The 10,993-nt window shown below is 41.2% G+C and overlaps 1 protein-coding gene across 1 annotated transcript; it reads left to right on the forward strand.

Moving 5' to 3' along the window:
* Positions 1-8,896: 8,896 nt before the first annotated feature.
* On the forward strand, positions 8,897-10,505 carry LOC111883393 (ras-related protein Rab11D). The gene is made up of 2 exons (XM_023879720.3): positions 8,897-9,331; positions 9,849-10,505. Exons 1-2 carry the CDS (start codon positions 9,099-9,101, stop codon positions 10,288-10,290), a joined length of 675 nt encoding a protein of 224 aa, XP_023735488.1. The 5' UTR covers positions 8,897-9,098; the 3' UTR covers positions 10,291-10,505.
* Positions 10,506-10,993: the final 488 nt, after the last annotated feature.

The raw sequence follows: 10,993 nt of genomic DNA on the forward strand, positions 1-10,993 counted from the left end.
AAAACCCATCAAGGAAGGCATACACGTGGACCCTCCGAAATCAAAGCGATAGAGAATTGGTCGGCACCGAAGACACCCACAGAAATCCGTCAATTCTTGGGTCTCGCCGGCTATTATCGCAGATTCATCCATAATTTTTCCAAAATCGCCAAACCCCTAACCACTGACACAGAAAGGTGTACCCTTTTGTTGGAGTGAAAAGCAGGACACTGCATTCCAAACGTTAAAGCGTGCCTTGTGCAACGCACCTATCTGTCCCTGCCCGAAGGGACAGAGGATTTCGTTTTATATTGCGACGCGTCCAATCAGGGCTTAGGCTGTGTGCTTATGCAGAGAGGAAAAGTTATCGCTTATGTCTCAAGACAGCTGAAGGCACACAAAGTTAACTATACAACTCACGACCTGGAGTTAGGAGCAGTAGTCTTCGCACTGAAGATTTGGAGACATTATCTCTACGGAACCAAGTGTACGATCTTCACTGACCATAAAAGCTTGCAACATATCTTCGATCAGAAAGACTTAAACATGAGACAACGGCGATGGGTAGAGCTGCTCAGTGACTACTAGTGCAAAATCCGCTACCATCCCGGCAAGGCCAATGTGGTGGCAGATGCCCTTAGCCGAAAGGAGAGTTCAAGCCGCAAGGCGAAGACATTGATAATGACCATCCATTCCCACTTATCCGTATAGATTCGAGAAGCCCAGTTAGAATCCCTAAAACCAGAGAACGTGTCGAATGAAGCCTTGAGGCGGAGGGATAAGAAACTTGAGATCAGAGGTGATGGAGTCTACTGTTTCATGGATTGAATCTAGAACCCAAAGTTCGGAGGTTTCAGGGAAGTTGTTATGAACGAAGCTCACAAGACCAGATACTCTATGCACCCGGGTTCGGATAAGATGTACATGGATCTCAAGAAACAATACCGGTGGCCAAACATGAAAGCCGAAATCGCTACCTTCGTGGGTAAGTGTTTAACTTGTGCCAAGGTAAAGGTCGAATACCATAAACCCTCGGGTTTGCTCCAGCAGCCTGAGATACCTAAGTGGAAATGGGAGATGATTACTATGGATTTCATCACCAAGTTACCCAAGTCTCCGAGGGGGTACGACACCATTTGGGTAATTGTCGACCGATTAACAAAATTCGCTCACTTCCTTCCGATCAAAGAAACGTTCAAGATGGAAAGACTCGTGCGAATCTACATTCAAGAGATAGTCCGACTGCACGGTGTTCCTGTGTCCATTATCTCCGATCGAGATAGAAGGTTTACCTCAAGGTTGTTGCAGTCCCTTCAGAAAGCTCTTGGAACTAAGCTGGATATGAGTACAGCTTATCATCCTCAGACAGATAGGCAGAGTGAGAGGACTATCCAGACCTTAGAAGACATGTTGAGATCATGTGTCATCAATTTCGGAAAGTCGTGGGACACCCATTTACCCTTGATCGAGTTCTCGTATAACAACAGTTACCACACCAGTATCAAGGTTGCCCCGTTCGAAGCCCTCTACGTTCGCAAGTGCAGATCCCCTCTGTGCTGGGCCGAGGTAGGGGACACGCAACTAGCCAAGAGTCGAGTCCCCAATAGTGCTCTCACTGGTCCTGAAATCATCTGCGAAACCACCGAGAAGATCATTCAAATCCGAGAACGACTGAAAGCTTCACGAGACAGACAAAAGAGTTACGCCGATAAACGACGAAAACCTATGGAATTCCAGGTTGGAGATCGTGTCCTGATAAAGGTCTCGCCCTGGAAAGGCATGATACGCTTTGGAAAGCACGAAAAACTTAACCCGAGGTACGTAGGACCTTTCGAGATCCTCGCTAAGATCGGTCTCGTAGCCAACAAACTCCGACTACCTCAAAAACTTGGCAACATCCACCCTGTATTCCACGTCTCTAATCTTAAAAGGTGTTTATCCGATGAAACCATCATGATCCCACTTGATGAGATCGAAATCAACAAAAACCTGAGCTTTGTGGACGAACCAATCGAAATCATGGATCGAGAGATCAAACGTACGAAACAAAGCCGCATCCCAATAGTGAAGGTTCGTTGGAATGCCAAGCGGGGACCCGAATTCACTTGGGAGCGCGAAGACTCGATGAAGTAGAAATATCCACATCTCTTTCCGATTCCATAATTTGTATCTTAATTTTGAATTTCGGGATGAAATTCCCTCTAACGGGGGGATAATGTGACAACCTGAAATTTATTCCGTCACTGTAACCCGTTTCTGTCAATAAAACTCGTCTTTATCGAATTGTTTCGTTAACATTTTGGATTAGGTTATTTAAATTGATACTTTTATTATGACTTCATGAGTGTCCAAACGCATTAGAAACACGTGAAACACCCTCGATATTCTTTTTAAAAGTTTCTAATTCACGACCATGTCAGGTTACGATAACTTAATCGGGTACGACCATAAGCTCCGTTTAACGTCGGTATCGGGTAGATTTCCACCGGGCCACAAACTCAAACCCTATATAAGGGTGAGTGGACCTCCATTTGAAGCTTTTCCACTCTTAACACCCTCTCCCTCTACTCTCTCTCTACAACTCAAATTTTGATCCAAAATCACCTCTTTCAAGCTCCAAACTTGTAAGTAATCTATCCTAGCTTATAGTTTAGCTTGTTTAGCATTCAAATCCGTGTTTAAATCATCCAAAAGTATAAAAATCATGTGTTTACGTCCCTAGAACAGCCCCAAACCGTAAACACCCTTAAATGGGGTTTTGGAGCCCCAAAACCCTTCCAAATCACTTCTAGTGCTTAGCTATGACTTAAGGGCTTGCATGAATGGACTTAGAACACAAAAATCTTGTCATTTGGGGATTAAAGATGAGTTTACGGCCCAAGAACATTCTTGGACCATAAACACTCATTCTTAGGCCATAAACACCTTTTAAGGTGTTAAATTGCCCCTTAAACACCTCCTATGGCTTGATATAATGTCTAGAACCAACCACCATCGAAGTAGGGACCGTAAACATCAAGGAAACCATGAACTTAGGAGATTACGGCCGTAAAACCTCCAAGGAATGGTCCCTTGGCCGTACTCCTCTAAGGAGGTCAAATGGTGCCCTAACTTCCTTCCATGGCTTGTATATTGGACTAGAATCATGTTTGCTTAACCTAGAACCATCAAAACACAAAAGGAAGGGTCAAGTAAGAGTTTACGGCCTTAAAATCTATGTTTACAGCCGTAAACTCATGTAAATGGTAAATTTGAAGACTTAGCCACTTCCTATGCCCTAGAATTGAACCTAGCTTATTTCCCTAAGTGTTGTAAGACCTTTAAACATCCAAGAACACACCACCCATGAGTTTATGGCCATAAACTCATGGGGATACGGTCATTGGGCCGAAATCTCCTCTAAGAGTTTACCCTTGAAGAGTAAACTCCCTATCCAAGCCATACACCCCCTTAGATGCAACCCAGATCATTCCTAACACTTGAGATAAAGTGTTTTCGCGTCTCGGAGTGTATTATTTTACTTAATTAGTAGTTCTAAGTCTAATTAGATACAATTATGTATCTCCTCATGTTACATAGGATCCTCACGCGTGTTCAAGCCTTAAACTGACACTTAGCATCCTACCCGGCACATTTCTCGTCTGATGAGTTCATACCCCTACACTTTTTCTTGTGTGTTTTTCATGTTTTCAGGGGGGAATACAAGCAAAAGTACAAGGAAATCTTGTACTCAAATTTATTATTTCGTATGAAATGTTTCATATTCCGTATGCTTTTAACATTGAAAACCGTATTAACCGACCATTTAACTTGCAGAGTTAGTTTTCAAACTAATTGCGAAATTCATTATAAAATGTTATATTTTATATTTCACAGATGATTTTTCACATCATTACTGTTAAAATCATTAATCTTAGAACTTTTGATATGTCCTTGATAACACTCCCCCTAGATACGAGAGTGAAGGACCAATAACATTAATCTTAGAACTTTTGATACGTCCTTGATAACACTCCCCCTAGATACGAGAGTGAAGGACCAATAACATTAATCCTAGAACTTTTGATACGTCCTTGATAACACTCCCCCTAGATACGAGAGTGAAGGACTAATAAAACAGAATTTTCCATATTATTACTTTTAAATTCATTAATCTTAAGATTGGAGACACGTCCTTTGTAACACTCCCCCTAGATACGAGAGTGTAGGACTACCCCTGTAACCAGAATCTCCTGGAGGGAGAACGTGACTTGAGTGTATAGATCTATACGGGATTGACTACCCCACACCTGGCTGCTAGCTACAGTGGGACCGACTGGTCCACAGGTGACAAAAGTCATAAAATGATACTGGCCCCGTTACGAGCCTTATCTAGTTTATTGTATGGTTATGGAACTCGCAACTTAGATTATGGAAATTTACTTTAGTAATTAATTTATTACCTACTTATTAGTTTTATATACGTGTTAAAACTAATGTACTTTTCAAGGATAACCAAACTTTCAGGAAACTTCACTTAAACGCTACAAGTATGGTAGATACTTGTACACTCCATTCCGAATCGATAACCAACCACCAACTTTTAAAGAAAATAAGGGTTTTTACTGGGATAACTTAACTTCTCTTAACCAGGCTGTTTAACAAATGGATAACTAAACTTCTCTTGTAAGAAAATATGGGATTTTCTTGGATAACAACTTTTTCAGAAAACCAAAGGAAACTTGTTCTTTTACCATAAACCAACCGCTTATGAACTCACCAGCTTTATGCTGATATTTTTAAAACTGCTTGTATTCTTAGGTTCTCGTTAGACAAGTATCCCGCGTTCTTTTGGAGAAGACGGAGCGTATAGAGTCTCGTCTTTACTTTTGTTATACTGATGTATCTATAAAACATGTATTGCTTTGCTTTTAAACAAATGTAAATATCCCTATGTAATGTAATGGTTGTGTTTACTATGCTTACTATGTACATTGGTTGTGATACTTTACATGACGTCGTCCGCCCCGGAACGTTTCCGCCTTCGGTTTCGGGGTATGATAGAAACACATATGGATTGTCCTCCACCTTCTTTGGATAATGATATATAGCAAATTCGGCTTTAAGTTCATCATCAGGAACAACAATTCCTTCCTTTTCATACGCAAACTGTAAAATGAGACACCAATATCTAGCACACGAAATTCCATTCACCACATTCGTGTTACTAATGCTTTTGACAAATTCTTCCCAAAATTGTGTCGTATAATCAACCGGTAAATCATAATAAATTCCTACTACCAAGGAATATATCTCCAATTTTGCCTTATCTAGTCCAACACTTCGACCCATCAGGCATCGAAGAAAAATTCCAAATAAGAAATTCCAGATGCATTGCAAAAAAGATTTCTTGAAATTACTTATCTTGGTTAGAGTTGGTTGATAACCCATTTCGTTGAACATGCGAAGCAGTTGTTCATTCGAGACTTCATAGAAAGGGCCGACATTAGGAATTCTCAGAATTTAAGCAAACATATTCTTAGTCAACGTGAACTTCTTCTTAGTAGTCAATTGAAATGTAACCACCTTGAAGGTCTTGTTGTACACCGTTGTGGAACCCGCAAGAGACGACCATGTCATCGGAACAAAAAAAGATGCAGACATCGCCGTGGACAGAACAGAATGGTTCAAAGCAATTATGAGCATCTTCAATTCTTTTGGATATTGAGTAACATTTGGTTGAACTCGGTAATTAGTGCTTTGAATCTTCATTAATGGTTGAGAAGTAACATCTTCTGTTGTTTGGGATGGATCAACATTATCATGAACAACTGCCATTGTTAGGGTTCGAAAGAGATTTTGAGAGAACGTAAAGGGCAAGAAATATTTAGGGAAATTTTGATCGCATAAAGTTAGAACAATATGACCCAAAACCCTTTTATACGTAAACCCCAATTTGAATTTGAAGCGGTTAAAGCATTTAATGCAGTCCACGTGGCTCCTTGAAAATCGAACCAGTAGCCGTAAAAATAGCCACGTCTGAAAAGTGATTGGCACTTTTTCCTTGAAATCGCATGATAACCAAAACGTCACATCCAACAGGCCGTTCGCTTACCCCAAGGGAATAAGAACCGTCAATAACCCTTCAACATAGAGGCTGGGCTCTTTCACTTTTAGGTTGAGAAGCGAAGTCATATTTGCGAAATCATCAGCCTGAGTTGGTATTACTCAGAACCTTAAGGATTTCATGAGTGCATATTCTGCTTATCTCTTTATTTATATTGATTATTGCTCATGTTTATGTGTTTTATTTAAGGATCGTTTCTTGTGAACGGTATATCTGCTATGGTATTATTTGATTCTGGGGCTACCCGATCCTTTGTATCACTCGCACTTAGCATGCAATTTGTTTGAGCTCCAGGAGAGCTAGACTGTCCTCTTGATGTAGAGATGGTGGACGATAGGATCGTCGTGTCGTGAGGGTTCATCGGGGATGTACACTACAGTTGTTTGATGAGCAGTTTTCCAGGATTTAGTCCCTTTTCTCCTGCGAGGGAATAAGGTTATCGTGGGTATGGATTGGTTGAGCCCCAATGGGGTAGTGATTGACTGCAAGCAGCAGCTTGTACGAGTTTGGACCTCAAGTGGGGGAGGGTTGGTGATACAGGGAGAGAGGCCGCAACATGGGTCGACTATGTGTTCCGCTGCGAGGGCGACGCGCTACCTCCAGCAGGGTTGCGCAGGTTATGTTGCCTGTGTCATGGATACCTGGGATAAGGGTAAGGCGACCGTGCATGATATACCGATCGTACGGGAGTACCCAGGCGTGTTCCTAGAGGGTTTGCCTGTGGTACCTCCAGAGAGGCAAGTAGAGTTCAAGATTAACCTAGTTCCTGGTGCGGCTCCGATAGCCAAGGCACCATATTGATTCGCTCCTCCTGAGATGTAGGAGTTATCTACACAGCTGCAGGAGCTGTTAGACAAGAGATTTATTAGGCCAAGCAGTTCGCCATGGGGAGCCTCGATTCTGTTTGTGAAGAAGAAGGACGGGTCGCATCGGATGTGTATAGATTACCGGGAGCTGAATAAGATAACGGTGAAGAACCGTTATCCCCTCCCGAGGATTGATGATTTATTTGACTAGCTTCAGGGTGCATCTTGGTTCTCTAAGATTGATCTGCGATTGGGTTATCACCAGATGCGAGTCAGGGACGACGATGTGCAGAAGACAACCTTTCGGACTCGCTATGGTCATTATGAGTTCGTGGTGATGCCATTTGGGTTCACCAATGCTCTTGCCATGTTCATGGATCTCATAAACCGTGTGTCCAGACCGATGTTGGACCGGTCTATGATAGTCTTCATCGATGATATCTTGGTTTACTCCAAGACTCAGGAGCATCACGAGGAGCACCTGGGGGAGGTGCTGGAGACACCGAGGAGGGAGAGACTTTTCACAAAGTTCTCCAAGTGCGAGTTCTGGTTGAGTGAGGTGCAATTTCAGGGGCACCTTGTGAGCCAGAAGGGTATTCTGGTCGATCCGGCCAAGGTAGAGGCCATGATGCAGTGGTAGGTTCCGAGGTCTCCATCCGAGACTCAGAGTTTTCTTGGTTTGGCAGGTTATTATCAGAGATTCATCCAGGATTTCTCCAAGATCGTTGTTCCTTTGACCCGACTGACCAAGAAGTCGGTGACATTCCGCTGGGGGCCTGAGCAGCAGGCAACTTTCGAGACTCTCAAACGGCGGTTATACGAGGCACCGATTCTGACTTTGCCGAAGGGCATTGACGATTTTGTGGTTTACTGTGACGCTTCGATCGCGGGTATGGATGCAACTAATGCAGCGGGGTCGCGTGATAGCATACGTTTCGAGGCAGTTAAAGCCTCATGAGGCGAATTACCCGACACACGATTTAGAGCTGGGGGTCGGGGTTTTCGCCCTCAAGATTTGACAACATTACCTCTATGGGGTTCGTTGTACCATTTACACGGACCACAAGTGCCCGAGGTATCTGATGGACCAGCCGAATCTGAACATGAGGCAGTGTCGATGGTTAGATGTGTTGAAGGACTATGATTGTGAGATCCTCTACCACCCGGGGAAGGCCAATGTGGTAGCCGATGCCATCAGCCGTAAGGCGGTTGCAACTCCGATACAAGATATATGCTTGAGGATGACAGTGATTGCTCCGTTGCTGAAGCGGATTCGGGAGGCGCAGGTCGAGAGAATGAAGGAGGAGCGCCGAAAGTGTGAGTGAATCATAGGCATGGTGGTCTCATTCGATTATGACAGTCGTGGGTTGTCGACCCTGCATCGGAGGGTATGGGTTTCTTACTGGGGTGGTGTACGCCAGGTTCTGATGGATGAGACTCACAAGTCTAGGTTCTCCATTCATCCCGGGGCGACGAAGATGTATCGGGATCTTCGTCGTGATTATTGGTGACCCTGCATGAAGCGGGACATAGCATGGTATGTGGAGCGGTGCTTGACTTGCAGGAAAGTCAAGGCCGAGCACTAGCGACCTCACGACAAGATGCAGCCGTTGGATATTCCTGTGTGGAAATGGAAAGATATCCTATGGACTTCATCAACGGTTTTAATCATTGTGATCCTTGCCTCATATGTTTAGTAGTTTTTCTAGTTATGGGTGAGGTAATGAGTTTTAGTCTCGTGTATGCTAATCCGTTTTTCTTCGCCCTCTTCGGATTCTTTTTAATAATTTGACTTGGTGATTCCAGTCAACATGTCATATCAACATCAACACGATGATTGATGATAACCGACTAAAGGATAAAAATAAAACGTTTTATAAAAAACTTAGATCTTTTCTTTTGTAGAATAGAAAAAAGTCGGGGTGACTTTTATGATATTAAGCATTAACTCAAAAATAAATTAAGATATTTAATTTTTTTTTAAGTGGGAATTGAAAACTGAATCTAATAAACAGCCGCCCGAGGAACAAGTCCAAAACATCCGCATGTCAATATCCTCAGATATCATCTCGATCGTCGCCAAACAATTACTCTTTCTTCAATTAATCCCACTATTTTGAATTATCTCTGTTACCGTTCTAGATTCGCCAACACTCTCTGCAAGATCTGCATATCGATTTCACTTACAGAGCGAGGTAGAGAGATCTATGGCAAGCGGAGGTGGGTATGGTGATGCTAGCCAGAAGATCGACTATGTCTTCAAAGTGGTGCTAATCGGAGACTCTGCGGTGGGTAAATCACAGATACTTGCTCGCTTTGCTAGAAACGAGTTCAGTTTAGATTCCAAAGCTACTATCGGTGTCGAGTTCCAAACTCGAACCCTCGTTATTCAACACAAGTCTGTTAAAGCTCAGATCTGGGACACCGCCGGTCAAGAACGGTAATAATTCTACTTCACGTCTCTTTACTGATTCATGATCTCGCTTGTGATTGTTGCGATCGAATGGTTTGTCTAATGATCTGCATTTGGTGTGATCTTAGCTTTGATTTTAGTACATTTATAGATAATGTGTGCTTTTGTTGATCTAGATCTTTCGTTCAATTTGCATAAGGTGAGCTTTTGTAAGCTATGAATGTGTTCCACCTTTTCATTTAAGAAGATAATTCCCATTTTATATGCATCAACAATCTGATTCATTCTACATAACTTGTATCTAGCTCCTAAAAGAAAAAAAAAAGATTGAACCAAGCGTTAAACTCCAAAGAAGAAATTTATCTTGTTGAAAAGGCATGATTTTGACATTGATGAAAACAGATTTTAGATCCTCCTTTCTCCTTCCATTCTTGATGAAAACAGATTTTAGATCTTTTAACCGATTTTACTCATTTTACCTTTTTACCCATGTACAAACATATTCTCAAGGGTAAAATCGTCCATTTTTTTTTGAGAAAACCAGGTACAGAGCAGTAACAAGTGCATACTACCGTGGTGCAGTAGGGGCAATGTTGGTATACGACATAACAAAACGCCAAACATTTGATCACATTCCAAGGTGGCTAGAAGAGCTAAGAAACCATGCAGACAAAAACATTGTCATCATTTTAATTGGAAACAAAAGTGATTTAGAAGATCAAAGATCAGTTCCAACAGAGGACGCCAAAGAATTTGCTCAAAAAGAAGGATTGTTCTTTCTAGAAACATCTGCTCTTGAATCAACAAATGTAGAAGATGCATTCTTGACTGTTTTGACTGAAATTTTCAGAATTGTGAACAAGAAAAGTTTGGTTGCAGATGAAGAACAGAATGGGAATACTGGAAATTTGGCTGGAAAGAAGATTATTGTTCCGGGTCCCGCTCAAGTGATTCCAGAAAAGAAGATGATGTGTTGTAGTTCATAAATTTGTTGTTATTATGAATGAATGAATGAATATCTATGGAGATTATTTGTTGCTATGAAAGTATGAATAGTAATTTTTTTGTGGGTGATGATATTTTTTGTGTCGATTCTTTTGTTGGTGTTGAAGGGAGAAGAAGAACATGAATGATGATGCCATTTGTGTATTAATGTTTTGCAATTTGCATGAGTCAAATGGTTAAATATTGGGTTATTTCATTTTGTTATTATGTTGTTAACTTGTTATATTTATGCTCAAACTATGACTAGCTATTAAAAACGAAAACAAATTCTAGATGGATCTTGTGGATGTAACACAAACTCAATGAATTATTGCAAAATTGATCTCAATAGAGAAAAGTGATGATCATGCCTGATAACGATTGGATCATAATATTTCATTTTCCATGTTATTATTTTGTACATTTGATTCACTTAGTTCATCAATTTACATCAAATCGTCATGTTAATCGGTTTTTTTAATTGGTCTTAATGTATCCCATGTTTTATTATTGTCAACAAACTTTACATATTTTACTGGTGTTTATGGTACGTTAAAACGTAAGATGAAATGGAATGAACTGTTTCATTGTGGTTCAAAAATATTATTTATTTTTTATAACAATTATATATTTATCAATAATTTTGCTTATCTAGAAAATTTATATTTAAAATTTATTTTTAATTTTCGCATGACCTTCAAAACC

Source organism: Lactuca sativa, chromosome 2 (assembly GCF_002870075.4).
Source record: "Lactuca sativa cultivar Salinas chromosome 2, Lsat_Salinas_v11, whole genome shotgun sequence".
Lineage (NCBI taxonomy): Eukaryota > Viridiplantae > Streptophyta > Magnoliopsida > Asterales > Asteraceae > Lactuca > Lactuca sativa.

Coding starts and splice junctions, on each gene's coding strand:
- LOC111883393 (XM_023879720.3), top strand. CDS start 9,099: ATGGCAAGCGGAGGTGGGTATGGTGATGCTAGCCAGAAGATCGACTAT. Junction 9,332..9,848: donor GACACCGCCGGTCAAGAACG/GTAATAATTCTA, acceptor TGAGAAAACCAG/GTACAGAGCAGTAACAAGTG.